This window comes from Guillardia theta (genome assembly GCF_000315625.1).
Source record: "Guillardia theta CCMP2712 unplaced genomic scaffold GUITHscaffold_93, whole genome shotgun sequence".
NCBI classification, from domain to species: Eukaryota; class Cryptophyceae; order Pyrenomonadales; family Geminigeraceae; genus Guillardia; species Guillardia theta.
The window spans coordinates 202,401-220,055 of NW_005434581.1; the positions used below are offsets into that span (position 1 = coordinate 202,401).

At 54.2% G+C, this 17,655-nt stretch overlaps 8 protein-coding genes across 8 annotated transcripts in view; 2 read left to right on the top strand and 6 right to left on the bottom strand.

Moving 5' to 3' along the window:
• On the bottom strand, positions 1-2,300 carry GUITHDRAFT_116250 (hypothetical protein; the record flags this gene model as incomplete). Its single annotated transcript, XM_005824532.1, has 10 exons — positions 1-60; positions 197-280; positions 596-653; positions 772-848; positions 1,216-1,270; positions 1,314-1,369; positions 1,534-1,580; positions 1,629-1,677; positions 1,891-1,961; positions 2,093-2,300. The coding sequence occupies 10 exons, from the start codon at positions 2,298-2,300 to the stop codon at positions 1-3; spliced, it is 765 nt and encodes a 254-aa protein (XP_005824589.1).
• Positions 2,301-3,128: 828 nt separating this feature from the next.
• On the top strand, positions 3,129-5,432 carry GUITHDRAFT_165443 (hypothetical protein; the record flags this gene model as incomplete). The annotated part of the gene is made up of 15 exons (XM_005824533.1): positions 3,129-3,174; positions 3,634-3,814; positions 3,865-4,018; positions 4,064-4,128; positions 4,177-4,272; positions 4,325-4,379; positions 4,433-4,485; positions 4,655-4,695; positions 4,753-4,802; positions 4,854-4,892; positions 4,934-4,991; positions 5,146-5,199; positions 5,241-5,289; positions 5,339-5,378; positions 5,424-5,432. Exons 1-15 carry the CDS (start codon positions 3,147-3,149, stop codon positions 5,430-5,432), a joined length of 972 nt encoding a protein of 323 aa, XP_005824590.1. The 5' UTR covers positions 3,129-3,146.
• Positions 5,433-5,737: 305 nt separating this feature from the next.
• Positions 5,738-6,046, bottom strand: GUITHDRAFT_154928 (hypothetical protein). The gene is made up of 2 exons (XM_005824534.1): positions 5,931-6,046; positions 5,738-5,879 (listed from the first exon to the last, which is right to left on the bottom strand). Exons 1-2 carry the CDS (start codon positions 6,040-6,042, stop codon positions 5,809-5,811), a joined length of 183 nt encoding a protein of 60 aa, XP_005824591.1. The 5' UTR covers positions 6,043-6,046; the 3' UTR covers positions 5,738-5,808.
• Positions 6,047-7,910: 1,864 nt separating this feature from the next.
• Positions 7,911-9,216, top strand: GUITHDRAFT_77986 (hypothetical protein; the record flags this gene model as incomplete). The annotated part of the gene is made up of 6 exons (XM_005824535.1): positions 7,911-8,058; positions 8,106-8,696; positions 8,757-8,887; positions 8,936-9,003; positions 9,057-9,093; positions 9,151-9,216. 6 exons carry the CDS (start codon positions 7,911-7,913, stop codon positions 9,214-9,216), a joined length of 1,041 nt encoding a protein of 346 aa, XP_005824592.1.
• Positions 9,217-9,442: 226 nt separating this feature from the next.
• Positions 9,443-9,745, bottom strand: GUITHDRAFT_52985 (hypothetical protein; the record flags this gene model as incomplete). The annotated part of the gene is made up of 2 exons (XM_005824536.1): positions 9,443-9,522; positions 9,649-9,745. Coding segments are annotated over 2 exons (177 nt in total), but the record flags the coding sequence as incomplete, so codon positions are not given.
• Positions 9,746-12,699: 2,954 nt separating this feature from the next.
• Positions 12,700-13,324, bottom strand: GUITHDRAFT_154930 (hypothetical protein; the record flags this gene model as incomplete). The annotated part of the gene is made up of 2 exons (XM_005824537.1): positions 12,846-13,324; positions 12,700-12,773 (listed from the first exon to the last, which is right to left on the bottom strand). Coding segments are annotated over exons 1-2 (403 nt in total), but the record flags the coding sequence as incomplete, so codon positions are not given.
• Positions 13,325-14,404: 1,080 nt separating this feature from the next.
• On the bottom strand, positions 14,405-15,145 carry GUITHDRAFT_144887 (hypothetical protein; the record flags this gene model as incomplete). The annotated part of the gene is made up of 2 exons (XM_005824538.1): positions 14,405-14,470; positions 14,615-15,145. 2 exons carry the CDS (start codon positions 15,143-15,145, stop codon positions 14,405-14,407), a joined length of 597 nt encoding a protein of 198 aa, XP_005824595.1.
• A 1,258-nt stretch (positions 15,146-16,403) lies between these two features.
• Positions 16,404-17,655, bottom strand: part of GUITHDRAFT_154931 (hypothetical protein) — a gene marked incomplete at both ends in the record, with an annotated part of 1,748 nt that continues 496 nt past the window's right edge. The window contains 7 exons of the mRNA XM_005824539.1: positions 16,404-16,503; positions 16,769-16,832; positions 16,901-16,964; positions 17,089-17,154; positions 17,209-17,240; positions 17,355-17,463; positions 17,522-17,567. Coding sequence (XP_005824596.1) covers positions 16,404-16,503; positions 16,769-16,832; positions 16,901-16,964; positions 17,089-17,154; positions 17,209-17,240; positions 17,355-17,463; positions 17,522-17,567 — 481 coding nt within the window. The remainder of the gene's footprint in view (positions 16,504-16,768; positions 16,833-16,900; positions 16,965-17,088; positions 17,155-17,208; positions 17,241-17,354; positions 17,464-17,521; positions 17,568-17,655) is intronic.

The following is a 17,655-nucleotide window of genomic DNA, read 5'->3' on the forward strand; positions in this document are numbered from 1 at the left end:
TCACCTGTAGCCGCAGTTGTTGTGCCCTGGCGTGAGAAATTCGTCCGACTCGATTTGAACCTGAGGAAACATGTCAGAGGAGCCTTTCCCTCCCATCGCCTCCCCTCCTCTCCTCTCCTCTCCTCTCCTCTCCTCTCCTCTCCTCTCCTCTCCTCTCCTTTCCTCTCCTCTCCTCCTTGCTCTCTGTCTCTCAGACCTTGGAGCCCTCGGGGATCGGGAACGAGAAGGAGTGGTGAGGAAACTTGTCATCGTCCGTAGTTACAGCAGCATTGACGAACACCTGCTGGAACTTTGAGAGGAGGGCTGGGCAAGGATCGTTTCTCACGCAGCACTGATGCTCCTCGTAGGGGATCAGATCCCGCGATGTACCCTGACAGGTGTGACAGGAGAAGACACTGAAGGGAAGGGGAGGGGAGGGAGGAAGGAAGCAGGAGGGGGCGGGATGAGGTGGGAGGGGATGGGAAGGGAGGGGAGCAATGTGAAGGAAGGGGAGGAGGAAGGGAGAGAGAAGCGAAGCTGGGAGGGGAAGGAGGAAGGAGGAAGGAGGAAGGAGGAAGGAGGAAGGAGGAAGGAGGAAGGAGCCAGCGCTTTTCACCTTGTGATCTAACGTATGCCAAGGCCCATCCAAACTCTGTGAAGCTTCAAGTACCCATCTGAAACAAGACAAGTCAAAATCTCCTGCTCCTGCTCCTGCTCCTGCTCCTGCTCCTGCTCCTGCTCCTGCTCCTGCTCCTGCTCCTGCTCCTGCCCCTTTCCGCTCCAGATTCTTACCCCGTCATGCATGCAGCGAAAGTCCCTCCGCCGTTTCGGAGAGTGTAGTGGAGAGGTCGGAGTTGGAAGTTAGGGCCCTTCAACAAGAATCAGGAAAGAGCAGGAGAGAGCACGTGATGATGATGATGATGATGGTGATGGTGATGGTGATGGTGATGATGATGATGATGATGATGATGATGATGCTGCTGCTGGTGATGGTGATGATGATGGTGATGGTGATGGTGATGGTGATGGTGATGGTGATGGTGATGGTGGATGGTTATGGTGATGGTTATGGTGATGGTTATGGTTATGGTGATGGTGATGGTGATGGTGATGGTGATGGTGATGGTGATGGTGATGAGGAAGAGCAGAGGAAGCGGGCGATGGGATCGGGAACAGGAAGCAGAAGCAAGAGCAGATTTTGAAGGAGCAGGAGCAGGAGCGGAAGGAGGAGAGGACCAGTTCAAGGATGAACCATCCATCTGGGAAAAAAGCAGCACCGATGACCTCCTTCCTGCTGATGGTGTCATGGAGGATCTTATTGATTGTTGTTTTACCTGTCAATGGCAAGCTCCTTTGCAAGAACAACATCGAAGTTCTCTAGGTCATAATACTGACAGACACAAGAAAAGTCAGGACAACAAATACAGAATTCCTCTGAAGTCGTGATCTCTGGAGATACAGCAATCTCATTCGAAACCATCTACGTAAATTATCCAAACATCTCTCGGGCCCAGTCTCTGTATGTTGCTAGAGCTATCAACATCATTCGTTCACCTGATATCCCCTTTCTCCGCAGTGTATTCTGACCAGTCCTGCACTCCCTGCATGACTTGCTGTCAGGTGTCTCAGTTGTACAAGCCAAACTCAACCTGGATTGATCCATGGGATATCGGGTGGAGCTCCACTGTGCATGGCCGCCTGTTTGTAAACATCACCACGTTGACAGTATGGCGGATGATGATGATGGTGTTGGTATTAGTTGTGGTTGTGGTTGTGATAATGATGATGATGATGATGACGACGACGACGACGACGACGACGACGATAACGCTTTTGGTGATAATGGTGAAACGATGATTGTAATGGTGAATGTAATGGTGATGGTGGTGAGGTTTGTTTGTCTGAACTTACCATCCTTCCCAAGACCCACAGCACCCCGTTGTTGTCCCAATCACTCTGATAATGACATTGTATGATCTGACCTGAGATTTCACGATGTCATGGTTGAGATCCAAGGAAAGGTTCGAACACAACCGAACAAACAATGTGAAATGCAAGATACATTGAGGAGAAACAGCAGTGAAAGACACACCAACACAAGTCGTCAGCTCACCAGAAGCCTCTGACCCTCCTCGCAACTTCAGACTTTTTCGATTTACAGATTCTTGTTTCTTCAAACCTTCACTTTCCATTCCCGGCCATGTGGATACGCAAGTGCCCAGCGCCGATCCGGGTCTGCAGAGCTTCCCGCCATGCTCCTTTTCGGCGGAGACATCTTCTGCGTGTGTGTCTTCCGGTCGCTTCAGGGATGGCAGGTGCATGCATGCCAGTGGCTCTCCTGTGCGCATGGGCGGCGGAAGCACGCGCGGTGCGTGTAATGGCTCAGCGCACGTGTCCGTCTGCGAGCACAATGAAGCAGCAAGGAGGAGGACGACGATGCTTCTCCTGCTCCATCTTTCTCCTGTAGATCCGCTGAAGCATGGAATCATGCTGTATTTGCTCTACGTGAACCGATTCCACCTTCAACTACGGGATCCAACAGTCCCAGGGCACAGTCCGGTTGCGACTACTCAAAATGCCGTGCGAGCGTCTGTGAAAACCTCTGCACGTCCTCGTCTCATCTTCGGCAAGATTGTTTAGAGCAAGACAAACAGAAACTCGTCCAGTAGGAGGCAAAACCAGCCTACCACTCCCCGGATCCCACGACCAAAACCTGGCAGGGCTGCGCGCCCAGCGCCGCTGCGACGACTCTTTGTGCTCCTGGGGCCCCTGTGAGAGGAGCTGAGCAAGAGACAATCTCAGTTGAATGTCTTCCTCTCCTTCTTCCTCCTCTCTGTCCTCCTCATGCTCCTCCTCCTCTCTGTCAAGCTCGTGCCTGAGATTTCTCCTGCATTGCGGCCGGACCACTGGATTGGACCAACATCACCCTCACCCCTGAAACAATTAGATGAATAGTTTAGTTATTTAATTTTCCATATCTATATTGTCTATGTATTTTACTTATCATATTATTTCTCGTGGGGGTGGTAGCTCACGACAAAAACGGGACAGTGGGGTGGTTTGTTCACCGGTGCTTTGCTCAAGATTTGAGACCTATATCATAGGGGTACTTATGATAACGGTTGGGGTAGTCATTTGGGTGGGTGGGTAGTCTGCGAACAGCCGCGATGGCGAGAGTCTACGGCACCAGCGAAGGTAAGAGAGGGGGAGGGGGAGGGACGAGGAGGACGAGGAGGAGGGAGGGATGCGATAGAAATGGGGACGAGCGAATCCAGATGGAAGAAGATGCAAGCAGGGTTCGTGCAATTATCAGGGAAAAGGGAGGAAGCTCCGACTGTATAGTCGGACGCAGTCGCTGGATGCTCGTTGACTGAGATCGTTCTGTTGCTGGTTGTTGGTCACACGAAAGATTGCGCCGAATGGCATGTGTAGAAGCAAGAGGAGCAAGAAGATTGGAAGACATGTCGATAGTTATGATCCATTTTGATCGCCCAAGATTATTGGAAAGGGGGGGGGGGGGGGGGGGGGGGGGACGTGACAATGAGGATGGGAAGTGAGGCGCGAGGAGCATACAGGAGGAAGAGGCTAGTCTGAGTTTGCAAGTGACGGGTCAACGCTCTTGTCCTCTCTTTTATTCTCATCGTTTCAACGCAGGGGTGCCTCGGAGGCGAGAGCATGGCGCAAGGAACCTTGCTCCTGTGCTCGCCGTTGCTGCCGGGCTCCTCGTCGCTGTCTATGTTGCAGGAGGAGGGAGGAGGAGAGTGGAGCTGGATACCATCCCTCCTGCTGTCCAAGATCTGGAGAAGAAGATCCAGATGGAGGACCTGAAGGGATGGTGCGTTACAGCCTCTGGGTATTCTTGTATTTGATCAAGGGCTCTGGCAGGTTGAACCAGGCTTACGAGAACGGGCAAGCAAGCAAGCCTCTACACCCCCTCGGAGATCTCGACCCGTTCACTCATGAACCCATGAGCGCCGACAATCCAGAAGCTGCTGTGAGGAACGCCAAGACTAAGTACATCATGAACACTGTGTACCAGGTTGCTGCCTGATCAGATCTGATGTTGCGTAAGACGATTGCATAGAATGCGCAGCAGGATATGGCGAAGGCTCAACAGGATGCCAGGGACTATGTGGGAACTGATGCTGGGTGAGCAGAAACTCGTTCCCTGTCGACTTGACCTGACGATGCCTTCAGGTGCACCCATCACGACATCAATCAGACCGACTATGCTGGTCAGATCGCTGACGCCGTGTCGGGGGTGACGTGCATGGCCTGGGCTGATGCCAGCAGGTTCACCTTTGACTGCTAGGACGATATTTCCTCGCTGATGTTCCCTTGACAGTATGCCTTATCCCTTCAACGAGACCAGCCCCGACGTCTATCCCGACCTCTCGCAGGTTTTGCCTTGCCGCTGACGTGGCCCAATGTCCTGCTTATCTTGCGGCATCAGAACTTCTGCCGCAACCCAGGGGCTCAGAAGATGGCAGCATGGTGCTGGTTGAGGTGAAGCGAAATGATTTTTTTTGCATTTCATTTTTGTTGCTTCCACCCCGCCGGCCCCTCCCTCCCTCCTTTTCCCACTCGTCCTCCTCCCTTTTCCTCTCTTCTTCATCGCTTTTGCCGCCTCCCGGTTGATATATCTTCATCTTGATTTGACGTTCCTCTCCGCCAGTACCCTCAAGACTGCGATCGACAACGGACAGAATGTCTCGGGTGAGAGTTGTTGCTTTCCTGTTGCCCCTGTCTTGCCCTGACTGTCTGAGGACTTAGATGAAGAAGGAGTATCTTGGGAATACTGCGATATCGGGTCTCGATGCGGAGTATGCTCATGACGCTCAGCCTGTTAATTCTTGGCTGACAAGAGTTACAAGGTTGATGTTCCGATCTTGCACGCTGTCAACAGGAATCAGGTCAAGACATGTCACTGCTTGTTGATTTCACGTCTGATCAGACTTCAGGCCCTATCCTCTCCTTCTCTCAAGAAGGTCACTTCGCTAGCGTCGCGTCAGGTACTTTTGGTGCCTTTCTCCCCTCACTCGCTGAGATCAACTTGAAAGACTCCCGCAAGCAACAGCATGCAGCTTGCCCACAAGCACAAGGTCCTTTCTACCTTTCTCGCTCCTCTTCCTCTTCCTCTCCTCTTCCACTGACTGTGCCCTGCAGATTCAGTCGCTCTCTTCTCATACACACTTAGCCCATCCCTCGAGAGAAGGCAACGTACTTCTCTCGTCCTGGCACTCGCTGAACTAGCTCTGCAGAGGGATCCGGCTTGCATCATCTGCACATGGCCCGCAAGCACAAGCACAGGTGAGAATAGAGGCACATGATGCTTTCTTTGATGCTGAAAGTTGTGCAGGCGTGCAACGATTAAACAACAGTTGGCATACATGGTGGAGGTTCCCCTTTGACGTCTAGTCTCTTTTTCCTCACTTTCTTCGCAGCAACACTAGGTGGCGGTGAGCTGGCATGTGCGAGAATCCATTGACTTTGTACGCCCGAGCTTTGGACGAAAATGTTGTATAGAAACAGAGGATTGTAGTTGATAGCGGGGGGATGGGATGGTATCGAAACATAAACAACATGTTGTTGGATCGTGCTGTTGCTCAATACCAAACGGAACTTTACGACACGGAAGCAAGTGCAGCGAACGGGGTGACGTCAGAACATTGTAGTTTGCAGAAACGTTCAGCGCATTTAATTTTCAATCTCACAGCTACAGTAGGCCGTCGAGCAACCGTGTTCAAGAAGCAGTTGAATCCTGTGAAGACGTTTTAATCTTGTTAAACAATGTGACTTCTATCTACCCAGCATTGCTAAAGTGGCAGCTTAATAATCCAAGGCGGTGGCAAACTTGACATCGCCGGAGAAGAGCTTGGCGATGCAGTACTTGACCTCACCTGCTCACCCGTTATTCCCCATCAACCTCTTCCCTCTCCTCTTGGTCTAACCCTCAGTCACAAAGGAGGCCGCGCAGTAGTCAAGCGCGAACACCTTCTGGGCACGAGTAGCGTGGGAGTCAGAGCGCATGAAAAGCTTCTGATTTCGCTGCTTGGAGAACATTTCTGCAAGGAACTGTCAGTCTTCTCGTGCCCACCATATCATATCCACCATCCTGTCCTACATTCTATCATCATGATGAGCTAAAAACCCCCTACCTGCCTGTTTCTAGAAGTGTTTCTGAATGTTTTAGTTCAAATCACGAAGGGTCACATCACATTTACGCAATCATAAGTGCCCCAAATTGACGTGTTTGACGTCAAGTTCATCATTACATGAGTCGACAAACATTTCGAACAATTCCATTGTCTCATTTCGGGCCATCGTCAGCTAGACCATCCAAACCATGGTGTATCAACGAGGAGAATGATGATGTCACCAGTCGAAAATCACCATCGTTCAAAAAACCAAAACAACAGCAGAATCCATTTCAAAGCTTCAAAGTAAACCAGCATAACAACATTTTCATATCCGCGCTCTATGTGTCACGAAGAGAATAACAGCAGATGACAGGTTACATCAACAGTGACATTCCTTGAACAATGTTTAGGGAATAGGTTCAGGTAAGTATTGTTCACTTGAGTGCACACACAAGGATAAAACAATGCTCATAATGTGAGTCACAAGCAATGGATTGTTTCCCTCCATCATAACAACGCACTCATATCCACACAAGGTGTCGTTTCATTCGGCAGCATGAACTCAATGTAAGATTTGATTTTGTCACAAGATTCTCTGTTCCTGTTCTGGCTTCCAAACTTGTCTCATCACTTCCTCGCACTCATTGAATCGTTTCATCTTCCTTGCCTCCCCACCATCCCTCCTCCTCAAGCTCCCGACACTCTCCTCCTCCCCTCTCGTTGCATGCCTGCTGGCGTAGGCGGCTGTTCAGAGGCGTCTGTATGAGAGCCTTTAACCCTCACCCCCTCCTCCTCCCCCTATCCAGTGGACTATCGGGGGGTAGGGTCTCAATTTTTTAGGAAGAGCCATGCGAAGAGGCATCTTCATTACTCAATTTCTGAAAGTACCCTACCCCTATCGTGTACTTCAAGCATCAAAATTGACCCCCTCATGTTACTATCAAATGTAGGGTGAATATGACCTTCTTACCACCCCTCACCCCCACTACTCTCTTGACCCCTCGCGAAACCGAGGACCCCGAACCGAACCCTACCAACATCGAGGACCCTACCCCTCACTCGGAATGCCATATCAATACAGTAGGGTAGCGGAATGTGAACAACACAGGGGTGGCGGTGAACTCTTGCTTTGATCAACACCAAAGGGTGAACATTCCTCGTATACGAGACTAAGAGAAAAAGCCTATCCTCTCTGATGTGCTGTTTACAGTCAGGGTCATAAATATCCACCCTTGGTAGGGTGGTATTTCATTCCTGAGGCGGGGTGCGGCAGGAATGGGTGGGGTGTAACAAACGTGTAGACATCTACTATAGAAATTCGGGGTGGTGAGATATTAGAGGGGTGGTACTATGCGGAGGCACAGGGTAGAGACTAAGAGACTATATATTGAGATCCAATTATATTATTTCGACCATATGAGGTCAAGGTATTTTCAAGGTGAAGTGAGGCAATTGGATCGGCCGGGGCCCGGCCCGGAGCCCCAGAGGGTTCGTTAAGTAATGTTCTGCAGAAGGATTTATGACAAGTTCTGTATAGAGAACATTTTTCCCTTACAAGGTGTAATGACGGCGCTGCGAGCGACGATTCTAGCAGCTCTCATGGCAGGAGGGGGAGCCTTCAGCCTGAGCATGAAGCCTCCTTCCATCATGGTCTCTCCTTCTTCATCAGCAGCAGTTGCTCGCTGCTCAAGCACCTCCAAGGTCGGATCCTCGACCAAGCCTACCTCCCTCTCCACGTGGACGCGGACAGGATCCCAAGGAGGGAGGGGAAGAACTATGGGGCCACTCTTCATGTCTTCGGGCAGCAAGGGAGGAGAAAATCAGCTTGCTCAGCTGGCGAGCATGACAACTTTGTCTGTGGACACGGGGGACTTAAAACTTATCAAGGAACTTGCTTCTACAGGATACATCACCGACGCTACCACGAACCCGCTCTTCGGTACAAGTCTGTTGCAAGTAGCGTGCTCGTGACATTTTTGTCTGCAGTCAGCCAGGCTGGTCTCAGTGGCGATCCCACGTACATTGCGTTTGTTGACGAGGCCGTCGCGTACGCCAAGAAGAAGCTCGGTACCTCCCAAGGTGCCGAAGTCGTAGAACTCGCCATGGATCGCCTTGCGGTGAATCTTGGCAAGGAGATTTCCAAGCTCGTCAAGGGCTACGTTAGCACTGAGGTCGATCCGAGGCTCAGCTTCGACGTGCAGGAGAGCCTGCGCCGTGCCCGCAGGATAATCAAGATGTACGAGGAGGAGGGCGTGCCCAAGTCCCGCATTCTCATCAAGTTGGCCGCGACGTGGGAAGGGATCCTTGCAGCTGAGGAGCTGCAGAAGGAGGGGATCAACTGCAACCTCACGTTGATCTTCGGGATGGTGCAGGCGGTCGCGGCTGCCCAGCGCGGCGCCAGACTCATCAGCCCCTTCACCGGGAGGATCCTAGACTGGCACAAGGTTGAGGCGAAGAAGGAGACGTGGGAGCCGTCGGAGGATCCTGGGGTCGTGGAGTGCACGAGGATGTACAATTACTACAAGAAGTACGGGCATGATACCATCTGCATGCCTGCCTCCTGGCGACCCTCCCGTGGTACCCCAGCGCCTTCTGCATTGTGCGATTGAGAGGATTTGACTCTGTGATGGGAAACAGGCAAAGGATACGAGCTCGACGAGATCAGGGAGCTTGCTGGCACTGACAGGATGACGATCCCCCCTAACTTCCTCAAGATGCTTGCGGAAAGCACCGATCCTCTGCCTAGGAAGCTTGACCCTGCCTCTGCTGTGCTGAGACTTTTCTGGAAGGAAGAGTGGGCTGACCTTTGATTGCAGGTGAAGAACTGCAAGGATGCAGAGTTTGGAGGAGGAAAACTGCAGGAGAAGGAGTTCCGCTTCCTGCTGTGAGACGAGAATGGAATCGCTGCAAGCATGATGTAACTTTTGCGCATAACAGGAACCAGGATGGTTGTGCAACAGAGAAGATGTGTCAGGTTTGTCTTGAAATGTTTGTTGCTCATGGTATCACTGATTCGTTGTTGTCCCGTCAGGGCATCAGAGCCTTCGTCGCCGACACGGAGAAGCTAGAAGCTGCTATGAAGTCGAAACTCAACTAAGAAGAGCAGAGGAGAGAGAAGATACATGGGAGTTTCTTTCTTAGTCGTTTTATCGAATAATCTACACAACTTGCACCTATCTGATTTTGTAGCAGACATTCTCAGACTCGTTCGGAGTCCCTCCACGATCCAGACCCTCAAAACAAAGTTGAAAAACGTGCGCAAGGCAACAAAACTATCCCGAGTGACATGCTGCGAGCATCGTCACTCACAACTGCAGCTCTTCCTGTTGGGTTGGCAGGAGGTTGTAGCGTTTCTTCAAGGTGACCCTTTGTTGCGAGAACTTGTCGTCAGGCGAGAAGCGAGCTGTGGAAATCAAGTTAACGCAAGGCACAAACTTTGAGGCGAGTAAGGGACAAGTCGAGATGAGAGCGAGGAGAGAAAAGGACGATCTCGAGATAAATCGAGAAGAGAGAGAATGCAGATCTTCACCTGGGTGCGCAGAAACTGTTGGATTGCCATCAGGGTCTTGCTTCTTGAGCGTGTACTGCCTCATCCCTTGCTCGTTCAGGTAATAATAGAGATGCATTCTGTCTGTGAAGCTCTTGGTTGTTTGTGTGCAAAGTGCTGCCGATCGAAGTTTCAGTACACGAAGCATGTTCTGAAGAGTCACAAATTTGCACATAGCACGTATGACATGTCGTCATGTGTTTTCTCTCGCTCTTCCTCTCCTTGCCATTACAACAAGATCATCTCTCTTGCAAAGCTTATCCTTAGTCATCCTCCTCACATACAACTTCGGCCCCCCATCGAATCTCCCTCTGTCTTGACAATTCCATCAGGTGAGCAACAGGCCCTTGCTCAACCCGAGCTCAAGTTTAAGTTTCTCTTCTCCTGGCCCTGTCAGTTTGAAGGGTTTCGCTTCTTTCATTTCATTGTTCGCGTTTATCAACCTTCCTGTACCCTGAAAATCCGTCTACCGCACTCACATAATTCTCATTCCAATCTCAATCTTCCCCTCTCCCCTCTCGCCCCGCCCCTCTCCTTCTTGAAGCTGTTGCCATTCTCAGCCTTCTAGATATCCCAGCATCTTGCTCTCGTGATTGTGCTCGTGCTCCCATCTGCCTTCCCCCTCACCCCTTCCCCCTTCTCCCTTTTCCCTTCCCTCTTCCCTCCCTCCCACCATAGAACAACATCGCCCATTCTCACGTGCTCTACTGAATGGGTGACCCCACCCCAGAGACCTCTGACAAGGCTCTTCCGACCCACCCCTCTCGAGCGAGAGTGCCGGGCCGCGGCCGGGCCGGCCTCCGGCCGCCCGGCCGGCCCGCGGGCCCACCCAACGCGCGGCCCGGAGAACTTCAAGGCTTAATTTAGGTACGGTTTACAGTACTGGGCCTCACACGTGGCCGGTCACCGTGTTCACCAGTACAAGTTAAGCCTGGCAGCCCGGCCCGGCCTGGACACCGTAAGGCCCAGCCTACCGGGGCCCTCTCACTGGCCCCGGCCACGGCGGCGGTCGGACGGGGGCCGGCAGGGCAGCGGCACCCGTGACCGTCGGCGTCCGATCCGATCGGCGGCGGAGTCACTGTACGGTAGGGGCCTTAGTACTGCCCGCGGCCAGGCACGCGGCGGCCAGAGGCCGGCTCCGAGTCGGAGCCTAACCTAGTCCGGTCCTGCCAGTACCGTAGTACGGTCACTGGCGGTATGCCCGGCCAGCCTACTAGGCTGGCCGGTTAGGCTAACCGTCGGCGAGCCCGGCCGGCGGCCGCTGAGCCGGGCCGCACCGTCGCACAGGGCCGGCGAGTCACCGTACTAGTGAGTGACTCACTGTCAGCCCCGGCCCGGCCGCCAGGGCACGCCGGTGACGGCGGCGATCATCACCTTCAAGCACGGTTCGAGGCCTGAGTCCGTGCGGCGGCGCCGGGCAGAGCCAACAAATCACTATGCCGTGACCGTCCCCGGATTTTTTTTCCAGCTTCCCGCTCAGCGGCTGCGTGGCTGTCACGTGGCTCAGTGCCCCGGGCAGGCCTTCAACGGGGGCCGGATCCCCCGTGACTCATCCGATCAGTTCGTACGTCACTCAGAGGCTGACTCGGCCGTCACAAATAATCGGGCGGGGCACGTGAACGCATCCCTCCAGCTAACGGTCACGAGCCTCTTTTGTTCTAGAAGTTTCTTCCACTAGCCTCACAATGCGGCTAGTTGGCTTTTTCGTTTTGACCCTCTTAAAACTAATCACTTGAACACCCTCCTGCCCGTCCTCAGCCTCGGACTTCTCCTGCTGCTCTGGCTGCTGCTGCTTCTTCTTCTTCCCAACCACACAACCACTTAGCCACCGCAGCAACTCATCTCACACAACCACCGCCTCCTCCTCAGGTCCTGCCCAACACTGCAGTCTCTCAGTCTACCAGCATCACTTCAAAACACAACCTCCTTCTCCCCGCTCCATCTTTTCCTCCTTATCCACCCCCAGCCCCGCCTCCTCCTCCACATCCTCCAGTTGCCGGGCTTTACAAAACGCAACGACTTCGACTCATCCTTGTCCTGCCGTCCTGATATATCGCCTATATGATGCTTTCCCCTCATACCCATCTCCCTCCCGATGATGACTTCTTCGATCCCTCCTCCCCCTGCGCCGACGCATGGCGTCAGTTCGGTCGTGACCTCCAGGACATGCTCGGTCGCAAGCCCGGCGGCTTCGCCCTCGTCGACGTCTCCAAGAGGCCCTCGCCCCCCCTCGTCTACCTCTCCGCTGAGATGACGAAGCTCCTGGGCCTCCGCTCGCCTCGCTCGTGGCTCGGGCAGCCCTGGAGCAGGCTGCTGCGGCTCTTGCCCGACGACCGGGAGGAGGAGGCGAGGATCGAGCGGGCGCTCTACGGCGAGGAGGAGGAGGAGGCAGCTGCCGCCTCGTACGCGCAGTGCGTGCGATGCGAGGGGGGGGGCGGGGAGAGGATGTGGGTGCACGTGTACGTGCAGTCGGGGGCGAGGCGGGGGGTGCCTTTCTCAGCGATGTCATGCTATGACGTGACGGAGCTGGTGGAGGGGGAGGGGGGCGGGTGGAGGGGGAAGGAGAGCTTGAGGAGGAGTCGAGGAGGGTACAGGAGGCGCAGGTGAGGACGGTAAGGGGGGCGATGGAGCTGCTGGAGGAGAGTGTGAGAAGGTGCATGGAGGTGGAAGAAGTTGAGGAGAGGAGAGGATAGTTGAGGTTGGGGGGAGCGGAAAGCATTTTCTTCAATGAGCATGGACGAGGCGGCGGCGGGGAGGAGAAGGGGACTTGGAGAGAGATCGACGACGTGTCGAAGCGAATCGAGACGCTTGGATGAAGAAGAAGACAGAGCGGGAGGGAAGCGGATGAGAACAGATCGATGTGTGCGTGATCAGTATGGATGCCTCAAGCAAAGTCACTCATGGGGCAGCACAGGAAGGGGAGGGAGGGAGGAAGCTGTAAAAGGAGATGTGCGTGTAAAACAACCAAAAATGAATGTGTGTGCTTGTGGAACATACGCGTGTGAATTACTGTGATTGTTGTTGACACTCTCTTTTTTCAGCAGAGGCTATTGCAGCTCAATTAACCTCCTCGGCTTGATTTTCTGCACCTCCTATCCCATCATGGTCTGAGTGAGAAAGAACGTTAAACTCGAGAAATAAGAATCCTCCGACAAGATTTCAGTTCTCTCCTGAGTTACCTGTAATTTGATGCTGAATTCCATCGTGATGAAGCTCACTACCCCTCTTCTATCGGGAGCATCAAGGGGTGGAGACCTTGTGGCTGCAACGACGACTGCACGCTCGCACGCACAAGCAAAATTGGCGTTACAAGCTGGTGGACGATGCTTGAGGAGGACCCACAGCAAATCAACGGAGCTCTTTTCAAGATTGCTTCTTCCAAGGTGGAGCTTGCTCACCACCACAGCCGAGCCTCGCGACCTTGAGCGACACATTCCGTGGAGACAAGTCATGTCGATCGGGTATCGGTGAACCCAACAGCTGCTACCAAGGTACGCATCGGAACCCAAGTTTCCATCACTGAGGTGACTCGTAGATGCTACAGCACACAGCCACTCAGCTTCTAAGCACTTCATCCCCCGCTGCTCTCCCACTCCTTTCCTGTACTGCGACACGTCACGGACACAAGGTGGGGTCAAAGATGCGCATCGTCTACTCCGAAAGGATGCGATCCGTCGGCGCTAGTAAACTGAACCTGCCTGTCATGGCGTGCCTTCCAGAGTGAACTTGCCGCCTTCTTCAAACTTCGTCTGAGTATTTCAAAATTTAGAGAAAAATTTCAGCAGCTCAACATGGATGACCGGTTCAACGGGTACACAATCTGCTTGCTCGCCTTCTAAACGAAGAGCGAGCTTAAAGGCACAAGGTCAGGAGCCATGGAGCTGCTGGAGAAGCAAGTGACAAGGTGCATGGGCATGCTGACAGGTCACTTTATTGCTTGGACGGCTGCCACTAGACAGTCTGTGTCATAGTTGATCTTCTATCTACAATCTACACGACGTCAAAAAGCGATTTGATGCTGCGCAGCAGGGACGGAGGATACGAACTCTTCTCTTCTGTCAGCATTGAGAGCCATATTTATCAGCCCCTGTCCTTCGAAACCTGTTGCATTTCATTTCCAGCTCTTCCCTAGCTGGCACGAGATAGGGCAAGGCTGAGTTTCGGGGATACATTCTGAAAGTTCCGATCATCCTGGCGGCTTGTGAAGGCGGTGCCGCAAGGCGCTGGGATTGTTTGTCAACATGATGTCACCTCAGATCCACTAGCCGAAATCATCTCTGGACAACAAGCAGGTCAAGATCCTTTTGGTGGAAATGATTTTTCTGACTACTGACAGACGTCAAGTTCGTCAGGAAATTGTCGTACAATGATTCAAGTCTGCCGAGATGTTACCTCAGAGAACGACAAACAAAAATATCCGAAAGACGAAGGAGAAGAATCAAAGATAGGACGATAGAGATGAAGAATCCACCATGAAGGCCGGAACAAGACTGTTAGTATCTTTTCTTCAACAACACCTCATTTGGCGACTTGATACTAATTACTAGAAGGCTCCTATCATGTCTGACTATCACACCTCCCGTCTTGCTATGTGTAGAACATCATGAGTCTTCTTTTCCCTTGCCCGCGATGATCCTGCCCATCCTCGTCCCCCTTTCCTCTGCTGCCCCATGAGTGACTTCGCTTCTTCCACACATCCGAAATTCTCATCCGCTTCCTCCCGGCTCCGTCTTCTTCATCATCCAAGCGTCTCAAATTTTCTCCACACGTCGTCAAGCTCTCTCCCAGCCTCCGCCTCCTCTCCCTGTCGTCTTCGTCCCAAGCATCACCTCATCCCTATGCACTCCTCCCCCTCCCTCCTCCTCCCTCGTCTGCGCTCCTCTTCCTCCCGCAGCTCCTCCATGCACCTTCTCACACTCTCCTCCAGCAGCTCCATCGCCCCCCTTACCGTCCTCACCTGCGCCTCCTGTACCCTCCTCGACTCCTCCTCAAGCTCTCCCTCCCCCTCCACCAGCTCCGTCACGTCATAGCATGACATCGCTGAGAAAGGCACCCCCCGCCTCGCCCCCGACTGCACGTACACGTGCACCCACATCCTCTCCCCGCCCCCCCCCTCGCATCGCACGCACTGCGCGTACGAGGCGGCAGCTGCCTCCTCCTCCTCCTCGCCGTAGAGCACCCGCTCGATCCTCGCCTCCTCCTCCCGGTCGTCGGGCAAGAGCCGCAGCAGCCTGCTCCAGGGCTGCCCGAGCCACGAGCGAGGCGAGCGGAGGCCCAGGAGCTTCGTCATCTCAGCGGAGAGGTAGACGAGGGGGGGCGAGGGCCTCTTGGAGACGTCGACGAGGGCGAAGCCGCAGGGCTTACGACCGAGCATGTCCTGGAGGTCACGACCGAACTGACGCCATGCGTCGGCGCAGGGGGAGGAGGGATCGAAGAAGTCATCATCGGAAGAGATTGGGGTACGTGAGGGAAGGAGCATGTAGATGGGTGACAAGGATGTCGATGGTGGCTTTCTGTAGGGAAAGGTGTTGATGGTGTTGGTGAGGCAGTGGTGGTGATGGTAGTAGTGATTGTTGAGGAGGAGGAGGAAATGTCTTGGTCGGGGTGCAAGTGAGAGGTATAGGATGAAGATGATGGAGATCTTAGAGTGTAAAGGAGCTCACATGCATGTTCTGCTCGATTGCCAACGTGCTTGCGAGTGCTTCTTTTGTTTCCCTGGCCCCTCCAAACTCTAGTTGCCCATGTTTACTGCTTCCACTCTGCTAGCCCTTTAGAGCGCACCGTTTCAACATAAGTTTCAAATCTCGTGACATACCACCCCTCTTCTTGCTATATCTTTGAGGGGTACTCGATTGTATCATCATGTCTCGACCGTGACTGAAGAAGTCTCTCACAAGGAAGCGACGCGATCTCGTGGCTCTTCGTTTGTGCGGGCCATTCTGAGGCGGGTCGGTCAAGTTTCCGGGGGGCAGACCCGCCTCGTGCTATCATAATATATAATTCATAATACATACGTACTGAAAGGCGATTGTCCTGGTACCCATTTTTAACTTAAATTTGAGTAAACGGAAATGCCTGACTTTAAAAAACTTTTTCCGATTTCACTTGCTCAGCAGACCTCGGAACTCGGAACCGTTGAACCGGCGGGCCGGCGGCACTCGGCGGGGCCTCGGAGTGACTCTCAACAGCGACCTCGGAAGTTCGGCGCCCGCCGCCCCGGGCCCGGGCCCGCCCGGCACTGCAATCATACTGCCGGTCACCAAGTACAGGCCCTACTAGCCTGGCCCGGGGCTACGGTACACCGGGCCGCGCCCCCCGGTTGTATGACACGACCGGACCGTGCGTCCTGGCAGTCACCGTGACGGTGGAGTCGTCGACATTCTGGGGTCAAACCGCGTTGGTCTTTATTAACGCAAAAGAGGAATGCGTATGCTGTTCTCATAGGATACCGGAACCCGAACCATTGAGTCGGAGTCCGACGGCTCCGGGCGATCAGACCGACCGTATCCGGGACCCGGTGACCGCGGCGCCGCCGGGCCCGCCGCCACGACTGACTCAGTGATAGGCGGCGGGCTGAGTCATCGCCGGGACCATCGGCGAGCCTCAGACGGTCGCCGGATCAGCGGATGCCCGAAAGCAGTGTACTATTAAGAGCATTCCAAGTATAGTGTGGCAGGCACTGCAATAAGAAGCCTTATAGTTAGCCACCATGGCACCGTCACGGTCGCGTGGGACCCTCAAACGAGCTTCAGGTTGAAGCGCTTGCTGCACACAGCATATACAAACGCCGCCTGCAGCGTCATGAACGCCAGCGACTTCCAGCTCCAAGATCCCGACCTGCCGGCTCACCGTCATCCTCAACTTGTGACCTCTCTCAATGTGACCCAGCCTATACGGAGTACCCATACAAGCTACAGTGTGCGCAATCCTCTTTCACTACCTAACGCCCTCATACTTTCATTTCCCCTCTTCTCCCCATCAGGCCCCCCTCTCCGCCGATAGCGACTCTCTTCTCCCCCCGGCGCCGGAGCCTTCCCGCTGCCCCTCGCTCGTCCCTCCCTCTCCCCTCTCTCAGTCTGACTCCTCCTCCTCCATCACTCACGAGGTCTTGTTGAGAGCTCCCTCGATCTCCCCCCAGACCTTGTCCATCGCCTGGTTCGCGTTGCCTGCACCCCCGACACCATCAGCCTCTCCTCCGCCTCGAGCCCCCCGCTTCCCCTCTCCGCCCACGTACATCTCGTCACGATCCCCGCGGGCTCATAGTGCTTGAGGATTGGAACCGTCTCCGCGTGGTAGCTCTGCATCCCACACAACCGCCGTCAGCTCCTTCCTCCTTACATCCAGCCGCTCCCCTCTTCTTATCTTCTCCTCCTCTCCCGTCCACCACACCCGTCTTCCCTTCCTCCCCTCCCCTCCTCTCACCGACAGACGCTTCTTCAGCGCCTCTGCTGTGTCGTCGCTACGCTGCATCAGAGCCTCGCCGGTCATCTGCGCTCCGTCTCTAAGTCTCTCTTCCTCCCTCTCCCTCTCCCTCCTCCTCACGTCGTCCTTCATGTTGCTCGCGCTCGGCTTGGCTGCAATCACGCGATCCCATCAGACCACCCCTTGTCACTCTTTCCTCCCTCGGCAGGCTTCCTCTCAGCCCCTCCTCCTTTTCCCCCGTCTCCCTCCCTCCCTCCTCTTCTTACCTCCCGCTGGCAAGCTCTTGGGAGGAGCAAACTTCACGTGGTACGATCGTCCTGACGCCTTGTGGATCCATCTTCCGCAGATTCGCTCCTCCAGCACCGAGTCCGGCACCTTCCCCGTCCTTACTCCCTCACTCTCCCCTGCCCCGGCTCTGCCGCCTCCTCCTTACCTCGAGCGCGATCACGCAGTTCACCTTCTCTCCGCGGGCTGCGAGCCTGCCCGCCACCGTCAGTCCTGGCCCTTGTCCCTCTGCCTTCTGCTGCTCTCTCGTAGCCGCCTCCCCCCCTCCCCTCCCCCTCCTCT